At 40.1% G+C, this 20,927-nt stretch overlaps 1 protein-coding gene across 2 annotated transcripts in view; it reads right to left on the bottom strand.

Moving 5' to 3' along the window:
* Nucleotides 1-1,379: 1,379 nt before the first annotated feature.
* PRKAR2A (protein kinase cAMP-dependent type II regulatory subunit alpha) overlaps nucleotides 1,380-20,927 on the bottom strand; it is a 110,260-nt gene continuing 90,712 nt past the window's right edge. For both annotated transcript variants that reach the window (XM_072786302.1, XM_072786303.1), the window contains exons 9-11: nucleotides 7,885-7,950; nucleotides 5,816-5,957; nucleotides 1,380-5,351 (exon numbers count right to left, since the gene is read on the bottom strand). In XM_072786302.1, coding sequence (XP_072642403.1) covers nucleotides 5,218-5,351; nucleotides 5,816-5,957; nucleotides 7,885-7,950 — 342 coding nt within the window. In that variant the 3' untranslated portion in view covers nucleotides 1,380-5,217. The remainder of the gene's footprint in view (nucleotides 5,352-5,815; nucleotides 5,958-7,884; nucleotides 7,951-20,927) is intronic.

Here is a 20,927-nt window from a genome sequence, read left to right as displayed (position 1 = left end):
AATGTTTTTTGCTGGGCTTCATTGGTGAGTTTATCTTTCCTGACAAGGGATATATTCAATGCCCTTCCATGCCATCCCCAACAACTCAAATACCACGATGTGATAGTTAACTTTTCAGAATTGTTAAAAACTAAAAAAAAAGATTAAGTTCATTTATTTTTAAAGATTTTATTTATTTATTTTAGAGACAGGGTATATGCATACAGGGTGTATGGGGAAGGGGCAGAGGGAGAGGGAGAGAAAATCCTAAGCAGGCTCCACAGCCAGCATGGAGCCCAGTATGGGACTGAATCATATGACCCTGAGATCACGACCTGAGCCAAAATCAAGAGTCAGATGCTTACCTGACTGAACCACCCAGGCACCGCTGAAATTTTTTTATTATTTTTATCTATTTATTTATTTATTTATTTATTTATTTATTTATTTATGAGAGACCCAGAGAGAGAGAGACAGAGAGGCAGAGGGGCAGAGACACAGGCAGAGGGAGAAGCAGGCCCCATGCAGGAACCCGATGCGGGACTCGATCCCGGGTCTCCAGGATCATGCCCTGGGCCGAAGGCAGGTGCTAAACTGCTGAGCCACTCAGGAATCCCCTAATTTTTTTATTTTTAAGTAGGCTTTACACCCAGTGTGGAGCCCAACATGGGGCTTGAACTCACAACCCTGAGATCAAGACCTAGGCTGGGATCAAGAGTCAGAGGCCTAAGTGATTGAGTTACCCAGGTGCCCCTATGATAGTTAATTTTATGCATCAACTTGACTGGGCCACGGAGTGCCCAGATATTTGGCCAACCACTGTTCTGGGAGTTTCTGTAAGGGTGTTTTCAGATGACATCAACACTTAAATCAGTAGATTGAGTAAATAATGCATATTGCCCTCCCCAATGTGGGTGGGCCTCATCTAATCAGTTGAAGGCCCAGAAAGAACAAAGGGACTCTTTCTCAAGTAAGAGAATTTTCCTGCCTGACTGCTTCAAACTGGAGCATTGGCTCTTCCTGGGTTTCCAGTCTGCTACCCTCTGAAAGGACCACTATCAGCTCTCATGGTTCTCAACCCTTCAGACTCAGACTGAAATGAAATCATCAGCTCTCCTTGGTCTACAGTTTGCCAACTCATCCTGTGGATAATGAGACCTGCCCACCTCCATACTTGCATAAACCAATTCTTTATAATAAATTTCTTTACACACACACACACACACACACACACACTCCTTATTCGTTCTTATTAGAGAACCCTGATACATAGGCCAGGCCTCCTCTTTAATTTTCAAGAGCTCATATCCCAGTCCCAACCATGTATCTGCCAGATGAGTTCTATGATGGCCTGGAACCCTAAAATGAGAGGACAAACAACACAAGGCCGCACCAGAAAGTCAGACATGATTTGTCAGCCTTTATTAACCAAGAGCAAAGCCAAGCCCTAGAGTTTCCTTTTAAAAAACCCGACCTTGTTTATGGCAAACAATGATTTAATTATATGTTCAATACTACAGAACAAGAATTGATCACTTTCTAATCACTTATTCTTCTGAGATTAAAATACAAGTGTAAAACGTTTAAAATAAGATTCTCCCCAATGATTTAAAAAACAATTCCAATTGAAAGACATTTCAAACACTATGTGAACTCAGGACCAAAAAAATACCTTAAAACATTTTACCTTTGAGGTAGCACAATAATGCTGAATTAGATTTCTTTTATTACAATGAGTTTATGAAAACAATGAGGAAATCTACCTTTTGCTTAAGGTGGGCTAAATGGTTTTCTGCAAATCCCCCATGAGGTTAGTGACAGTTTTCTCCTTTTTTTTCTTTTTTCTTTTCTTTTCTTTCTTTCTTTTTCTTTTTTTTTTTTTTTTTTAAGTATAAAGATAGCCCTGCAGTATGTAAAAGGAAACCCACAGGGAAGGCTGCTTCCCATAAAATAGACATTAGAATCATTGAGGAACGTCAGCAGTCAAGACAGGAGGAACAAGAGGTAATTGTAGTGAAAAACCAAAACAACTTTTATCTTGGCAAGACTGGTTTACAAGTGTATGTCAAGAACAAAAATTCCAAACATCAGCCAACTGAAAACAAAAGATAAAAGATGACATTCATGGGTCTTTTTCCTTTTTCTCTGTGCAAAAATGCTCTTTCACTTTTTCTAAATGAGAGAAGATTGTTTCTACACTGCGACTTCACATGGAGATGCTGTGTGCCCAGGGTGTTGCTGGGCACCAGTGGCACCTCTCATTGACTACCATTGTGAGCACAGAATCTGGGCATTAAGAGGATGAAACATGACTTCTCCTGGCTGGAGAACCATTTCTTGCCACTTTGCTGCTGAATTCATTCATTAAACTGCTCAAAGAAAAGCTGCACTCTGACTTCTGAGAATCTATAGCAATTCTATGTTAGACTATCTACTAAGAGGACAGGGCACATGAACCCTTTCTTCAGAGACTACAACCAAAAGAAGAGAGTGGGTGTGATAAACTGGGGCTAGAAGGAAGGAAAATACTGTAGGTTGAACCTCGAGGTTCTCAGGAATATTCTCTACCATCCCAAATCAATAGCAGAGCCAGGAAAGAGGCCATGAAGAAGGCATGAAGCTCTAATCCATGGAAGAGAACAATATAAAACAATTAACAAAGGGATCCCTGTCCAAACACGCTCTTCCCCTTGAAGCCCAACCAATTGGTGCAGGGCTTGCCTGGTATAATGTGGACACTAGAGTCCTCGGTCAAACTGGGCCTGCTACCTTTGAGTCCTCATGCTGCAAAAAGAACTGAAACTCTGGCAGACTTCTGGCACCTTGCTAATGGCTGTGTCCTATTTCACTCACACTGGTCCCTTTAAAGTCTTCCTTCCTCAAGCCGGACCCCCAAGGGACCCTGAATGCAGTGAGGATCTGGACTCATGATCCATATGTCAGTCTGTAGTTAGAGCAGGAGGACTCAAATCTAGATGAATTCTACTCTGTAAAACAGTAACCATCAGTGAGTTGGGGGCATCAGAGGCTTCTGTGAAGGGGAAGACTGAACTGGGATGTGTAAGAAGGCAGGATGAGAAGGCCCATGCCTAGCAGCCTGCAGGAGTGACTCTGGCACTAAGCTCACAGCCAGCCCTGACTAATGCTGGCATGGAGGTACAAAGGGGGCATCTGCTCAGTGTTTAAACAGAGTCCACACATAGTCTGAGGTTAGGCCTCTGTGACACTCCTAAAGCTCAATGTACCTGCTGCTTCTGGAAGAAACGGTGTGATCCCTATCTGCTAAAGTACAAGATCTGCTTTCTTAATTTATTTGATGCTAATAAAGCAACACCTTAGAGAAGAACAACCTTGGAAAATCATGGGAAAAAGCCACATGGGCTTTCCCAGTGCTAGCTGCCTGTTTTGGGGTATTAGTTATAACCTTTCACGATTCTGAGAGTTGCAATGCAGACTACCTAGCTAGGGCAGTTTGAAAAGAGTCCTGCTGCTTTCGCTTCACAGAACACAAGGAAAAGGGAGACTTGACCAAGGTTGTGGTTGGGTCACCACTCTGGAAATCTCTCCACCACATTGTCCATGCTAAAAGCAGAAAGCCTGGCTTCTGTGGACAACGGAAGGGACCATGTGGGCTCCATCATAATCCTACAACAGGAATGACTCAAACCTCAGCATGTAATCTCTTAGGGATTTATTGAATCACATAAGTTTAAGAAGTAAATCATATTGGAAAGGGCCTCTTGATTGAATATAAACTTGGCTACAATATTCAAATTCATCTCTATGCAAAATTCACACTGCTCTTAGGATCTCCTGTAGTATCTGATTCTAAGTCATTCTGAAGAAAAAATTCATTCTGAAATATATCTAGTTAATTAGGATAATTCATCAGAATTTCTACCTGATATTATTAAAAGGTTAAAAAGTTTTAAAATACAAGCTAGGTTACTTTCCTTTGGGGCTAATAGTTAGAACCCCAAATATCACACCTTAATTAGAAAGTTCTTTGCAGTAATTCTATGACATTGTGAATGATTCTGATTTTTAAAAACAAAGAGCTGATCTTCAGGATGAATGCCTGAGTCAGTTGACAAACTGACATACATGAACAGGTCCAATGGGAATTCCCAAAATACAGAAATAATTTTTTTTAATTTCCAAAAAAATAGCTGCATCTTCTTTAAAGAGTTTAAAAATTGATAGTTCAACAGCAAAGCTATGTAACAACACTGGAGTAAAAGGAAAGGGTTCTCTTCTTAGTACAACCTCTTGCCTGGCATACTGCCATTATCAGCTGGTAGGGACAACTGGAAACGAGATGGCAGGAGTTGTCCAGGGAAGTATTTGGGTCAGATAAAGTTATGGCACCTTCAGACCCTGGCTCCTTAGAAATGGACAGTAATTCATTCATGCAAACTGCACAGAGATTAAGTAAAACAAAACAAAATCTAAAACTAAACAACACAAACCAAAACCCCCAACCCAGAAAACCTTCCCTGGCCCTCTGCTACCTGTAGAATGTGCTGAACCCAAATTTTCTGCTCTAACCAGGGTCCTCATGACCAATCAGTGTGTGCTGGGGTGCTGACCAGCTGGGTCCTAGGCAAAGCCTTTTGCTAAGCATCACTGTGAGTTTGGAGACAGCTGTCACAGGTGCAGCTGGCAGCAGACAGGACAATGCCACAGGACCACAGACCTCCAGCCTACCTGCCGCCATCTACTGTAAAACCAAAGGCTACAATTGTGAACAAATGTGGATTTTCTCAAAGGACAAACGAAGGAGAAGATCAAGGGCTACAATATTTCCTCCCTTGAGAAAGGTTAGGGGTGGGTGTCTACAGTTATACACAGGTTTGTGCAGACCTGTGGTGACTTCCAACAGCAACAGTAGCAGCCAGAGAGGAAAGGAAGATGATTACACTTTGGACTTTGTATCAGGCACTTAAATTGTTGGAGAGACATGCCATTTTGAACCAAAGATGTGACAACTGGGTTGGAATAATCATTACAAGTGGTCTAATAATGGGCTTTCAGAAGCAAAGTGGAGGAGGTGTGGGTTGAACCTCTGCCCATCTTTTAGTGCTGACTTTCAAGTTTTCTAAATGCCCACGGCCGTAGCAGTGGCAGCGGCGGTGGCAATAGCAGGAACAGTTCTGTCGTGTCTGTCTTCTGTGTGTGTTCTGTGGCTGACCGGAAGGTTTTGGTGTCACACTGAGAAGGCTCTGGGGTGTGGTACACCTACTGCCCAGGATCAATCAGATCCATGCTGGAGCCAAACATCTTCACTAGCTGTTCCTCGTAGTGGGAGATGTTCCTCTTCATGATGTCCATGCAGGGCCCCAGAAGCCTCTCAAATGCTTGTACATCCATAACTGCGTTGTTAAAAAAAAAGGCATGAGACAAAATGAATTCTCTACACCAGTAATTCAGTCATTTCCCTCATGCAAACCTTTTCTTAAATATACCCATTCACCTTGGGGAATGAGACTGTGGGATCCTGGGCACTTGGAAAAAAGACCGATGTTTCTATGTGAGTATAGCCGGGCTGTGTCATCTGTTTATGACTTTGCAGAGCTGAGTATCACCTATTCACTTGATCCCCACAGAGCCCTGGACTTCTCTGCCTCTGTTACTGCTCTTCTCACAGGCTATACTGTGCTCAGAAATGTTTGCTCAAAGGATATATTCACCCATTTCTAGTTGGCCCCACAGACCGTTCAAGCCTAGAGGTGTGTGAGAACTGGTGAAATGAGACAAGGCTTACTGATGGGGAAAAAAAAAGTACTGCGTGTTAGAAAAAAAAAGTATAAATGCATAAAGAATTTGTTTTTCTTACCTAAGCATTTGACATCTCCCACTGCATAAGCTGAAGCAGCTCTGGGTTTGTTGGTGACCAGTGCAAGCTCTCCAAAGTACTGCCCTTTATGGCAACGGGCAATCTCAACCTCCTGGTTCCCACCATCCTTGTTTGCTTTAGTCTAGAGCAGGTGGAAAACATGACCTAGGCTGATTCTAGAATCACAGCTGGGCATGTCAAGTCACACACACTTGCATTCCCTTCTCAGCACACTTAACACAATTATTAAGAAATTCACTTTGTGGAGACACTAACTGTACCATGTAAACTGCATGGGCTAATTCATCTTAGTGGTCTGATTTAATTAGAGGAGTTGGCTTTTACCTGGGGCTTCATCCAAGTCCCAACACATTTCAGGTAATGACTAATTTAGGTAGGGAACAGACCATTTTCTTTGGGAGATTTAGATATATCTTCCAAAGAAAATATATATCCAATTGTTATAACATACATTATATATTAACATAAAATACATATGTATTTTAATATACATTTACACATATTTTATATATATGTGAATGCTCTTCTTTTGGTAGATGCTAACTTCTAAGGCACAAGGGAAAAGCTAATTGCTGCTAAATGATGTCAGTGTTTCTCTTAGGTTAAGGCACAATCCTGGGTTTACTTCTTTTTGATTTGAGACTATGCCTTTCTCAAACAATACAGTGACAAATTTTCTTTTAGGTACAGTGTGTATCTTAAGTTAGTGGTTCCTCCCCCCCACATATACATTTTTTTTAGAAGAGGTGAGTAATTAAAAACATTTTTTGATAATTTTCAACCTGGATATTTAGGGATTTAACTCTGTATTAAGAAATCAAGCAGGTTGGAATTTGTAATTTCAAATTAGTGAAAATAATGTAGCATATTATATTTAATATCTAATTTCCTTTTTTTTAACAAATCCATCTGCTAAGCAATAATTTAAGTAAAAAATTATTTAGAGTTTATTGGTAAGAATTAGTCTTAATCTCTAAGAGGCTCTTTAGGTTATCGGCGGTTAATCCTCCTTCCACACTTTTGCCCCAACCTGTCTGCTCTGAAGTTGATCTGATCCATCAGAGCCAACACTCTTTCCAATTTCTGCAGCATTCTCTGGGGCTGCAGATGTGTTTGTGCCCATCTAGTCCCTTCTTTAGAGTAGCAGTTACCACACTGTCACAGGAAAACCAGCTCTCTTGGGGTTTTGTTACAATGTAGATTCTGATTAGTAGGTCTGGGGCAGAGCCCAGGACTGCATTCCTGACAAGTTCCCTCATTCCCCAGGGCCACAGTGCTGCTGGTCCCACATACCCAACACTATGCTGTGATCAGGAGGTGTCAATGAGTATTTGAGAAATGTGCAAACATATATCACTAGTCCAAAAACAACAAGTAAAAGAACAGAGACGTTTCAACCTATTGTTTCATGTGAAACAGCAGATCTATTTTTCATCAGGAATCAAGCCATCTTATAGGTGGTAATCATCTTTTTCTTTCTCCATATTTAACTTTTACTAAAGATATTCTGTGAAAGGTTTCATATTAGGTTAGTATTATATTTAACCATTTTAATAAATTCTACATTCTTAAAAAATTTGGAATAGGGAAATCTGGTGACAATGGATTTATGATAAGGATCACTCCTCCCACCTACAGGTCATCAGTTTTCTAGGCCTCCCTATCCATGAAATGGCATAGTAATACTGGTCCAACAGACCTCCCCACCAGTACTCTAGGAAGGAAGATTTTTTTCATATTCAACACCCACGTGTACACCTTTATCATGTAATTACCCCACTTTTTACTAAGCTGTGTTTATCTTTGTCTTATTGATTTGTAGGCCAATATTTCTCATATCATTAATTATGTCACAGAGGCAAAGGCTATAGGAATAAGGAGAAATATAATAAATTCCTACCACTGGAGATACTTAAACATGGGTCTTTGCCAGTTCCATAGAACAATGATGGTTTTGTTACACTAGACACATTTCACATTATTGAAAGCAAGCAGCTACTTCCTGTGCATGCACCTGGCCTCACTTGTACCATCACATGCAGACTCACCTTGCTTCTGATCAGGATGCTCACCTCACCAGACTCTATAATGTAGAAGCTATCAGCCTTTTCACCCTGGGAAGGGAGAGAAGGTTGTCAGAGCTATACATACATACATACATATTGGTGAAAGACACAGAAATAGATCATCTCATTGCCCGAGCTCTGATTTGTATTTATTTTCTAACTCTACAAATTAACCAGTGGCTAACAAATTCAGTACAAAATGAAAGGATCCTGGTCCCTGGGGATGTCAGTCCAACTATAACACACATCTCTCACTTCCTGACATGGAATATTTACATTTTTCCCCTGGATAATACTTGGGTTGCCAATTATACATAGCATTACTATTGTTGCTGCTCAGGAATCTGTGACTGGGGGGAGCAGCAGACAAGACTGCTACAGACAATATCAAGGTGACTCCTGGCACGACCAAATGCAGCCCTCCAGAGGACAGTGTGGATCTGGAGAAAGCTCTGCCTTGGTGAGGGAGGTACTATAATGTGGGTTAATGTCACCCTTATGAGCCTCAGGCTTTTCTTTTCCTTGCTTGGATTTTAAACCACTTGGCTGAACCAGTCATTCAGGTAATTCAATGGGTATTTATGAACTTAGTATGTGCCAAAGCACTGTTCTAGGCATGTGAGATGTACGTGGACAAAACAAATATCCCTACCCTTGTGGAAATTACAGGCTGATAGGGCAAACAAACTGCAAACAATTAACATGATGAATCAGCAAATGATACTATTGTGTTAGAAGGCAATTAAGTACTACTATAGAGAGAAAGTAGAGGAAGGTGGGATCTGGAGTACTGGGGGGAGGAGATGGCTACAGTATACAGCAGAATTTCATCAAGAGGGTGAGATTTGAGCAAAGGCTGGAATGAGGCAAGAGTTAAGCAAGCAGACACAGGAGAAGAGGCTTTCACAAGCTCACTTCAGTCTCTGACACCTTTCTCTTAACATCTGGAGCAATAACCATCTATACTGGATAATTCAATACTAATCATGTGTCCTCATTCTATGTGGGTCTTATGTCTTCAGAAGAATCTACACTTCTGAATTTTTGTTAAGACTTCAACGTCTTTCAACTACCACAGAGAACTCCAAGTGGACACCTTCCAGCTGAGGCTGCCATTCCTCAGTTAGTCTAGTCCCAGTTCACTATGTAATAATCACTGCTCCATGTCAGTAAAAGCCACAGCTTTATAAAGGGGTGCCTGTGAGTTTCTATGCTGCTGTGCTGGGTAGGTACCCTGTACCCAGCAGAGCCAAATCAGCATGAGATTCTAGAGTTACACAAAGAGCTTCCTGACAGAGGTTGCTGAAGGAAACTAAAGGGGAACCAGAGGCATGGTCACCAGGAAGAAGAGTAGTTTCTAGGTCCAAGAAGGGAGTTTAATAAAGGAAGATGTGATTACCAGTGTTCAGTGTTGCTGGGAGGTCAAGAGTAATAATGATTCAAATGTGTGGAAACATTCTGGTGACCAAGAATGTGAATGGTAGGGATGAGCCACAAAAGTGACAGGTGGTGAAGGTTGAGTGAACTCTTTTTGTTTAGATAGATGTGTAATAGCCTAATTTACAGGGCTCATTTTTCACAGCTGCAGCCTAATAAATTTTCACACATGTATGCACCTGTGTGACCACCCCCTAGATCAAAACAGAAAATCTGGGTGGCCCTAGTGGCTCAGCGGTTTAGTGCCGCCTTTGGCCCAGGGCATGATCCTGGAGACCTGGGATCGGGTCCCATGTCGGGCTGCCTGCGTGGAGCCTGCTTCTCCGCCTCTCTCATGAATGGATAAATAAAATCTTTAAAAAAAGAAAAAAACACAACAGAAAATCTTTCTGGCCTCCACCCTATGGAGTGTTTTTCAGTCAAAACCACCACTACTTCACCTATTAGGTAATTGTATCTGACTTCTGTCCTTGCAGTTTTCCTTAACTCCTGTTAAGGAAAGTAAGGCTGTACCTTAACTTCATATAAATGGAATCATACATTGCCTTTTGTGTCTGGCTTCTGCTAGTTCACACTGTGAGACCCACACTTTGAATATGCCTGCCTGTGAAAGGAATGAGAAGCTAGTAGCTGGAGTGAAAACGGAGTGAGTGGAGAAACGTGTGTATTTTGAGGACAAGAGAGACTCAGGCATGTCTACAGGGTGAAAAGAATGAGTGTGAAGAGAATGAGTTTGATGAACAGAGGAGCTCAAATAAAACAGAACCTGCTAACGATGCTGTGTGCTCACTCCCAGCAGGCACTCTGGTGTGAGCTGCATGTATATTGGTTTCACACAATCTCCCAAGAAGATAAACTCAGTACTATTGCCATTGCATTTTACAGATGAGTTTCCTCAGGAGCTCAGAAGATAACTTTGTCATAGGAGGTAGGGGACATAGCTGGTGGAATCAAGAGGATCATCTCTAATCCCTTTAATTTTACTAACTTGCTAATATATCACCAGAAAGGATTATCATAGTTCACAAACAATTTAAGAAGAAAAATTTTATTTTATTTTTTTTAATTTTTATTTATTTATGATAGTCACAGAGAGAGAGAGAGAGAGAGAGAGAGGCAGAGACACAGGCAGAAGAAGAAGCAGGCTCCATGCACCGGGAGCCTGATGTGGGATTCGATCCCGGGTCTCCAGGATCACGCCCTGGGCCAAAGGCAGGCGCCAAACCGCTGCGCCACCTAGGGATCCCAAGAAGAAAAATTTTAAATAAAACCATGAAGGGGGGGGATCCCCGGGTGCCTCAGCGGCACCTGCCTTTGGACCAGGGAGTGATCCTGGAGTCCCAGGATCGAGTCCCACATCGGGCTCCCTGCATGGAGCCTGCTTCTCCCTCTGCCTGTGTCTCTGCCTCTCTCTCTGTGTCTCTTGTGAATAAATAAATAAAAACTTTTAAAATAAATAAATAAAACTATGAACGATGATAGTATCAGTTGAAAATAGTCTAATTTGGTGGCTCAGTTGGTTAAGTATCTGCCTTTGGCTCAGGTCATGATTTCTAGGTCCTGAGATTGAGCCCCGCATTGAACTCCCTGCTCAGAAGACAGTCTGCTTCTCCCTCTCCTCTATTCATCTTGCCCCCATCAGGCTCGCCATTTCTCTCAAATAAATACATAAAATCTTTTTAAAAACTAAAAAACTAAAAAAGAAGAAAAAGAAAATAATCTATTTTTGTGGTATCTGAGGGGACATACTGTGTGGCATTTTCAGCCTCATGAAACAGCCTGGTTAGGCTGAGACAGAGATGGGCCAGGACAAGTATTTCCCATCCCCCTCAGGTCCAGTGATGGATAATGCATGCAAAGCTGGTTGTTCAGACTTTGTAGGATGCCTGTCAGTTTACAGGGGGACAGAGTAGAATGAGATATCTACCCAGGAGCTCAATGGAAGAGTGCCCTGCTTTTCAAATTGTCAAGTCCACTAAGATACATCTCACAGAAAGAATATTCCATTCTATATTCTGGAGTAAAAAAGCCAGTAAAAAATATTTTAAATTTTTGTGAACATATCAGGTGTTTCGATAAATAGTTTCTGAATGTCTACAGCAGGTACTGACTAGGTTATCATCCATATGATGAAATTCACTGGACTTTATATTAAATAAATGTCTCTTGTTCACAAATGATGATAAAGATCCATATCCCACCATAAGAATGACTGAAACTCTAATTCAGGACATGGCGCCTTGTTGGCTTAATGAAATGGTACTTAATGCTGAATACATGAAACATACTTTTTATGAGGTATAAATTCTGTTCACATCATTCAGAGAACAGGTAAAATATCCCATCAATTAGGATAAATGCAAAAATTATTAAAACATTACAAAGTACACAAGCATAACATTAAAATGTCATATTCTTTGGCTTTAAAATAAAAATTCTATTTGTAAAATAAAGAATAAAAATTTGTAAGGATATAATAAGAGAAACTCTGAAGGGGGCAGCTTGCCAGGGGTTCCCCTGATAGTACACATGGTCTAGACAATACCTAGAGACAGGCTGAGATGCATACTAGCATCCCACCATACCCTGCAATAAGCAGTGGCTTCTGTTCTTTCTGCTGTATTTGGGCCCCAGTTGGACGTGTGCATTAAGTAGGGCACCCACTCTCATGCACAATCACATGTAAAGAATAGCTGGGCTGCAGGAAGGAATATGGTGCTAAAGAGTCACAGCAGTCCAAGCACAACTATCAAGAGGGAGGCAGCAATCTCTAAATGCTGACGATCATCACTGATCTTCAGGGATGTAGGGAAGCTTCTAGTTTTAAAATGCTCATAATCGAAAAAGAAGAAAGGCTAGAAAGTAAAGGGCTAAGCAACCAACTCAAGAGAGAAAATAACAAAAACAAAGGAGATGAAAGGAAATGAGATAAAGACAGAAAGTAATGAAACAGAAAATGTTTAATGGGATTAATAAAAGGTGAGAGTTGGTTCTTTTTTTTTTTTTTTTTTAAGAGAAAGTTTATTTATTTATTCAAGGAGACAAAGAGAGAAAGAGAGAGAGAGAGAGGCAGAGACACAGGCAGAGGGAGAAGCAGGCTCCATGCAGGGAGCCCGACATGGGACTCAATCCTGGGACTCCAGGATCAGGTTCCTGGGCTGAAGGCAGCGCTAAACCACTGAGCCACCGGGGCTGCCTGAGAGTTGGTTCTTAAAAAGACTGAAAGAACTGATAAGCCCCTTGCAAGCTTAAGCAAGAAAAAAAAAAGAAGGCACAAAACAACATTAGGAATGAAGATAGGAACATCATTCTAGATGCTGTTATATAGTTAAAAGGTGTTAGAGGGAAAACAACAAAACTAAAAGGTGGCCTATGGAATAGGAGAAGATATCTGCAAACAACAATATCTGATAAAGAGTTAGTATACAACTATAAGTTGGAACTACAGTTCCTTACATTCCTGTAAGGAACTTATCAACTCAACACCCAAAAAACAATCCAGTTAAGTAATGAGAAAACATGAATAGATACTTTTCCAAAGAAGACATCCCGATGGCTAATCGACACATGAAAAGACGCTCAACATCACTCATAACCAGGGAAATACAAATCAAAACTGTGCTGAGATACCACCTCACACCTGTCAAAATGGCTAAAATCAACAACACAAGACACAGCAAGTGTTGGCAAGGATGTGGACAAAGAGGAACCCTTTTGCACTGTTGGTGGGAATGCAAACTGGTGTAGCCACTCTGAGAACAGTTTGGAAGTTCCTTAAAAAGTTAAAAATAGGGCAGCCCGGGTGGCTCAGCGGTTTAGTGCCATATTCAGCCAGGGCGTGATCTAGGGGGGCCCGGGATTGAGTCCCATGTTGGGCTCCCTGCATGGAACCTGCTTCTCACTCTGCCCGTGTCTGTCTCTCTCTGTGTGCCTCTCATAAATAAATAAAATCTTAAAAAAAAAGTTAAAAATAGAACTACCCAATGACCCAGGAATTATACTACTAGGTATTTACCTAAAGAATATAAAAATATAGATTTGAAGGAGTACATGAACCCCGATGTTTATACGAATATTATCAACAATAGCCAAACTATAGAGGGATCCCAAATTGTTCATTGATGAATGCATAAAGATGTGGTATATATATACAATGGGATACTACTCACAATCAAAAAGAATGAAATTTTGCCATTTGCAACGTGGATGGAGCTAAAGTGTATTATGCTAAGTGAAATAACTCAAAGTAATACAAATACTGTATGATCTCACTCATACGAGAACTGAGGATTGATGGAGAGAGGTGGGGGGGATGGATCAGATGGGTGAAGGGTACTAAGAAGGGCACTTGTGATGAGCACTGGGTGTTGTATAAGTGATGAATCACTGAATTCTACTCCAGAAACCAATATTGCACTGTATGTTAACTAAGTAAAATTTAAGTAAAAAATAAAAATAATAAAAGGTGTTATAGGAACTTTATGGCCAACTTTATGCCAACAACACTAAATTTCAGACAAAGGAATTCTAGTCTTAATACAAACTGCTCAGATAATAGGAAGAGAACAGAATCCCAACTTACATTATGAATCTAACATCCTGATACAAAATCTGACAAGGCTGTTATAAAAAGGAAAATTACAGATCAGCCTCCCTTGGGAGCAGAACCATAAAATCTTAAAATATTAACAAATTGGATTCGTCAATACATGAAAAGGATACTATACAATGGCCAAGTTGATTTATCTTATCTCAGCAACAAAAGGCTGCTTTAACATTTGAAAATCAAATCAATGTACTCACTGAACACTTGCTTATAACAGCTAAAAACTAGAAACACCTCAAGTGTCCATTAGCAGTTGGGAAGGCAAATAGTTTACTCACACACTGGAATACTACACAGTAATGAAAATGAACAAACTATGCCCAACTGACTGGGCCACCCAAGCACCCCTCTAATTCCAACTTAGAAATTTTAAAAACCCAGCAAGATATGGCCATATTGTTTAGGATGTATACCCAAGTGGTTAAAACTACAAAGGAAAGCGAATACATGACTACCATAAAGTCAGGATAGGGAGGTAGGAAGGCCATGACTAGATAGGAGTTCATGAGGGTGGAACAGCTTCTGAAGTGTAAGGGTATTTCTCTGAAAATATCTAGAAAATAAATTTCTGGATTATAGAATAAATTCAGCTTTACAGGATAAGGATAAATTTCTCTCAAAAGGGATTCAGCTAAATGATTCTATTAACAGTGAACAAAACTTCCTACTACATCTTGGAATTGTCAGATTCCTACTTTTTGCCAAGCTAATAGGTATGAAAATAGTTCTCACTGTGGTTTTTAATTTGCATTTCCCTGATTACTCAGTGAGGCTGAAACCAATTCATTATTCACTGATGCCAGAACTGATGCTTTGAGAATACAATTCTCAGTGTCATCCTTCTCAAAAATCTTTGAAAGTGCTTCTCAAACACTTCCACCAAGTGTTCTTTTTTTTTTTTTTTTTTAAGATTTCATTTATTTATTCATGAGAGACACAGAAAGAAGGCAGAGACACAGGCAGGGGGAGAAGCAGGCTCCCTACAGGGAGCCCAATGTGGGACTTGATCTGGGAACTCTGGAATCCCACCCTGAGCCGAAGGCAGAGACTCAACCACTAAACGTCCCAGGCATCCCTCCACCAAGTATTCTTAAAGCAAGGGCATTACCAAGCCTTAGAATAGGCTATAGTAGTGGTTTTCAAACTTTAGCAAACATTAAAATCGTCTGGAGTTGTTGATAACAAACCAGACAAAGACATCACAAGGAGAAAAAAACTACAGACCAATACCCTTCATGAACAAACGCAAAAGTCCTTAACAAGGGAGTTACCCACTACATGCTAGATAGGATGCTACTTAATTCATGAATTACTTAATAAAGTCAATCAGATCTTCAAATTAAAAAAACCAAAGTTTTAGCAAATTAAATCTAGTAATAAATAAAAAGGCTAATATATATATCATGACCAAGTAGGGCTCACTCCAGGATGCAAGCTTGGTTTAATATTCAAAATTCAATGTTAAAAAAGAGTCAAACAACATAATTCATATTTGTTAACTAAAAAAGAATATCCATATGAACACATCAATAATAACAGAACAGCAAAAGTATCTGACAAAATTCAACATCTTTGCATGATAAAAACAGAAAACTAGGAACAGAAGGGATGTTCTCTAACCCGATTAAGGACATTTATAAAGAAGCTTACAATTACATTATACTTAATGGTGAACAATTAAATGCTTTCCTCCTAAGATCAGTTAATAAGACAAAGATGTCTGTTCTCAGCATTTCTATTCAATATTATACTGGAGGTCCCAGCCAATGCAATAAGGCAAATTAATTAGCTAAAAATTACAAAGAAGGCATATAGAAGTAGAACTGTCTTTGTTCATAGATAAAATAATCATCTATACAGAAAATCCCAAGGAAGCTACAAAAAAGCTGTTAAAATTGTGAGGTTAGCAAGGTTGTAAATACCACAGGATCAATATGCAAAATTCAATTGTATATAAAAATACAATTATGTACTAGCAATACATAATTAAAAACTGAAAAAAGGAAAACCACTTAGAATAAAGTTAAAACTATGAAATATCCAGGTATAAATGAACAGATGTGTAAGACTTGAAAAGTATAAAATAGGAGAGAAAAATTAAAATATATAAAAGCATACTACGTTCATGAACCAACTCACTGTAGCATTTAAGTATCTGACAATAAGCTTTTTTTTTCTTTTTAAGATTTTATTTATTTACTTAACAGATAGAAGAAGAGCACAAGCAGGGGTAGTGGCAGGCAGAGGGAGAGGGAGAAGCAGGCTCCCCGCTGAGCAGGGAGCCCCACGTGGGGCTTGATCCCAGGACCCTGGGATCATGACCTGAGCTGAAGGCAGATATTTAACAAACTAAGCCACCCAGGCACCCCAGTAAGATTTTTTTTTTATTTAAATTCAATTTAGCAACAGATAGTATAACATCCAGTACTCATCACTTCACATGCCCTCCTTAATGCCCATCACCCAGTCACCCCAGCCCCCCACCCATTTCCCCTTCAGCAACCCTCAGTTTGTTTCCCAGATTTAAAAGTCTCTCATGTTGTGTCTTCCTTTAATTTTTCCCCATTCAGTTTCCCTTTCTTCCCTTATGGTCCCTTGCACTATTATATTCCATACATGAGTGAAACCATATGATAACTGTCTTTCTCCGATTAACTTATTTCACTTAATATAATACCCTCCAGTTCCATCAATGTCTATGTAAATGGTAGGTACTCATCCTTTCCGATGGCTGAGTAATATTCCATTGTGTGTGTGTGTATACACTCTTCTTTACCCATTCATCTGTCTAAGGACATCTTGGCTCCTCCCACATTCTGGTTATTGTTAACATTGCTGCTATGAACACTGGAGTGCAGGTGTCCTGTTGTTTCACTATATCTATATCTTTGACCCAGTAGTGCAATTGCTGGGTTGTAGGGTAGCTCTATTTAAAGTTCTTGAGACTGTTTTCCAGAGTGTTTGTACAGCTTGCATTCCCACCAACAGTGTAAGAGGGTTCCCCTTTCTCTACATCCTCACCAACATTTGCTGTTTCCTGTCTTGTTAATTTTAGCTATTCGCACTGGTGTAAAGTGGTATCTCACTGACAATAAGCTTTTTTGATTGTAATGTAAGTGATTGACATCAACCTTTTGATTATTGAGGCAACCATTTCAAAGACTCCCATCTTGAATAAACATATTGCCAGCTATATAACTAGATGAAGAGCTAGTCTGCTCTCACCTATAAAGTTTCCCTTTTAGAAAGTCCTGGGAAATGGAGGAAAATGACCACTTGAGTGACACTGTAATTCCTGCTCTTATGTTTTAAATTCACCAATAAAGAGGGAACCTGCCAAACCCTGGGCACCCCACCCTCAGACCAAATTCCAAGTCCCCCAGCCCACCCTGTGACCTCACTGTGTGGCCCTGGATGTACCATGTACCCTCCAGGACCTGTAAGTAATAAACAGCAAATCTTTTTTCAAAGTTCCCTTATAGTTGTTTGCTGAGGTAAGTCTTGTAGTCATAATAAGAACCACAAGGGCAAAAAAAATAAAAAAAAAAAAAAAGAACCACAAGGGCTGGTCCAGCCATAACACTGGCTCTGGAGAAATGTCTGTGAGGATTTGCTAGAAGTAGGTGAGTGCCTCAGATATTCCTAGCTGATACTATCACTACCGATGGCCTGAGACTGACATAAAACACTCATTATTGTTACAGTGTCAATTTCTCCCCATATTGATTTATAGATTCAACATATTCCCAATAAATAAAAATCTCAGCAGGCTTTTTTGGTAGAAATTGTTATGTTAGTTCTAACATATAAATAGAAATGTAAAGAGCACAGAATAGCTAAAATAATTATAAAAAAGAATTAAAAGGGCAGCCCTGATGGCCCAGCGGTTTGGCGCCGCCTTTAGCCCAGGTTATGATTCTGGAGACCCAGGAATCGAGTCCTACGTTGGGATCCCTGCATGGAGCCTGCTTCTCCCTCTGCCTGTGTCTCTGCCTCTCTCTCTCTCTCTCTGTCTCTCATGAATAAATAAATAAAATCTTTAAAAAAAAAACAAAAACTTCTATAGATTTAGGTGTGCTGTAAAATATAAAATATACAACACATTTTGAAGACAGAATAAAAAAAATGTAAAATATTTCATCATTGAATTTTTATATCACTTAAATGTTGAAGAGGTATTATTTAAAGATATTAGGTTAAATATATCACATTATTAGAATTAAGTTAACCTTTAAAAAAATTTGGCTGCTAAAAATTTTTAAATTACATATGTGTTTTTTTTAATTTTTAAAAAATTTTTATTTATTTATGATAGACACACAGTGAGAGAGAGAGAGGCAGAGACACAGGCAGAGGGAGAAGCAGGCTCCATGCACCGGAAGCCTGACGTGGGACCCGATCCCGGGTCTCCAGGATCACGCCCTGGGCCAAAGGCAGGCGCCAAACCACGGCACCACCCAGGGATCCCAAATTACATATGTGTTTTACATGATATTTATTGAATGGCGCTAGCCGAGAGATAAATAAAGGAGAAAATCTTATTGACTTTGCAAAAATTTTTTAAATAGGGCACAAGAATGAATAACAAGAGAAAAAAAATTACAAACTAGACTCTTCAAAATTAAAAACTTTTGCTTTTTTAAAAACTATCATTAAGAAAATGAAGAGATAAGGGAGGTGGGTGGAGGATAGGCTAGATAGATGATAGGGATTAAGGAGGGCACTTGTTATGATGAGAGCACTGGGTATTACATATAAGTGATGAATCACTAAGTTCTACTCCTAAAACCAATATTACACTGTATGTTAACCATCTAGAATTTAAATAAAAGTTTGGAGACAAAAAATAATTTAGAAAAAGAAAAGAAAATGAAGAGACAAGCCATAGCCACAGACATAGATTGGGAGAAATATTTGCCAATCATTTGCCTAATAAATGATTTGCATTCAGAACACATAAAGAACTCTTACAACTCAATTAGAAGAAGCAAATTGCCTAATTGTAAATAGGGCAAAAGATTTACAGAAACTTCATCAAAGAAAACCTATGGATGGCAAGCAGTCACAAGAAAAGACACTCAACATCATTAGACATTAGGAAATGCAAATTAAAACCAAAATGAATTACCACTTTATACCCACTAGAATGGCTAAAATTAAAAGGACTGCTGATACCGGGACGCCTGGGTGGCTCGGTCGTTGAGTGTCTGCCTTTGGCTCAGGGCACGATCCCAGTTTGGGGATCGAGTCATGCATTGGGCTCCCTGCGTGGAGCCTGCTTCTCCCTCTGCCTGTGTCTCTGCCTCTCTCTCTCTCTGTGTCTCTCACGAATAAATAAATAAATAATCTTAAAAAGGGAAAAAAAAGAATGTTCATTGCAGCTTTATTCATAATTGCCCCAAGCTGGAAAGACCTCAAATGTCTTTCAACTGGTGAATGGAAAGACAAATTATGGTACGTCATACAGTGAAAATACTACTCAGTAATAAAAAGGAACTATCTGCTGACACATACAACATGAAAAAAATCTCCGAAACATGCAAAGAGAAAGAAGGCAGACACAAAAGACTACATATTATAAGACTTCATTCATATAAAATTCTAGAAAAGGGGATCCCTGGGTGGCGCAGCGGTTTGGCGCCTGCCTTTGGCCCAGGGCGCGATCCTGGAGACCCGGGATCGAATCCCACGTCGGGCTCCCGGTGCATGGAGCCTGCTTCTCCCTCTGCCTGTGTCTCTGCCTCTCTCTCTCTCTCTCTGTGACTATCATAAATAAATAAAAATTAAAAAAAAATAAAATTCTAGAAAAGTAATTTCTATAATGTTAAAGAGCAAGTAAGTAGTTTCCAGGAATAAGGAGGTGGGAGCAGTGGATTGACTAAAAATCTAAATGAGGGAATTCCTTGGGGTGATGCAAATATCCTATACTATGATTCTATGATTGTACGGATGGCTATAAAACTCCAGAATTAGGGATCCCTGGGTGGCGCAGCGGTTTGGCGCCTGCCTTTGGCCGAGGGTGCGATCCTGGAGACCTGGGATCGAATCCCACATCGGGCTCCCGGTGCATGGAGCCTGCTTCTCCCTCTGCCTATGTCTCTGCCTCTCTCTCTCTCTCTCTGTGATTATCATAAAAACAAACAAACGAACAAACAAAAAAACTCCAGAATTATACACTTGGTGATTTTATTTTATTGTTAATATTTTTAAGATTTATTTATTCATGAGAGACACACAGAAAGAGGCAGAGACACAGGCAGAAGGAGAAGCAGGCTCCCTATGGGGAGCCCAATGCAGGGACTTGATTCTAGGACCCCAGGATCATGCCCTGAGCCAAAGGCAGATGTTCAACCACTGAGCTACCCAGGTGTCCAGGTGATTTTTTTGTATGTACAATATACTGTAACAAAGCTGACCAAAACAAACAAACAGAACATAAAATACAGTTTCTGATTCCCAAGGATTTGCATTTCTAACAATTCCTCTCAAATTCCCAGATGACACTGATGCTGCTATATTTGGGACCTCACTTGGAGATCCCTCGTCTAGCTAGAGACACTGCCAAAAGTGGTCTATAAATAAGCTGATGTCATCTTAATTCATGTCCACTAAGCACAGTCACCTAGCACTCCTGTCTTCAAGAAGACAGACACAACAGAAAATACTGCAGCTTATACCTCTTGACATACCTCCTGAAGGCCTAGAGCTTTCTGGATGAAGAAGAGGTCCTTTGGGAGTAAATGAAAGCACCTCAGATTCAGAAGAAATTTGACCAGTCAAAATGTCCCCCCCTTTTTTTTTAAAAGATTTTATTTATTTATTCATGGGAGACACACAGAGAGAGGCAGAGACATCATAGGCAGAGGGAGAAGCAGACTTCCTGTGTGGAATATGATGCAGGACTTGATTCCAGGACCCCAGGACCACAACCTGAGACAAAGGCAGATGCTCAACTACTGAGCCAACCAGGTGCCCCAACATG

Source organism: Canis lupus, chromosome 19, assembly GCF_048164855.1.
Source record: "Canis lupus baileyi chromosome 19, mCanLup2.hap1, whole genome shotgun sequence".
Taxonomy (NCBI): Eukaryota; Metazoa; Chordata; class Mammalia; order Carnivora; family Canidae; genus Canis; species Canis lupus.
Note: the sequence above shows the minus strand (reverse complement) of the source record. Positions and strands in the feature narration are given on the sequence as shown.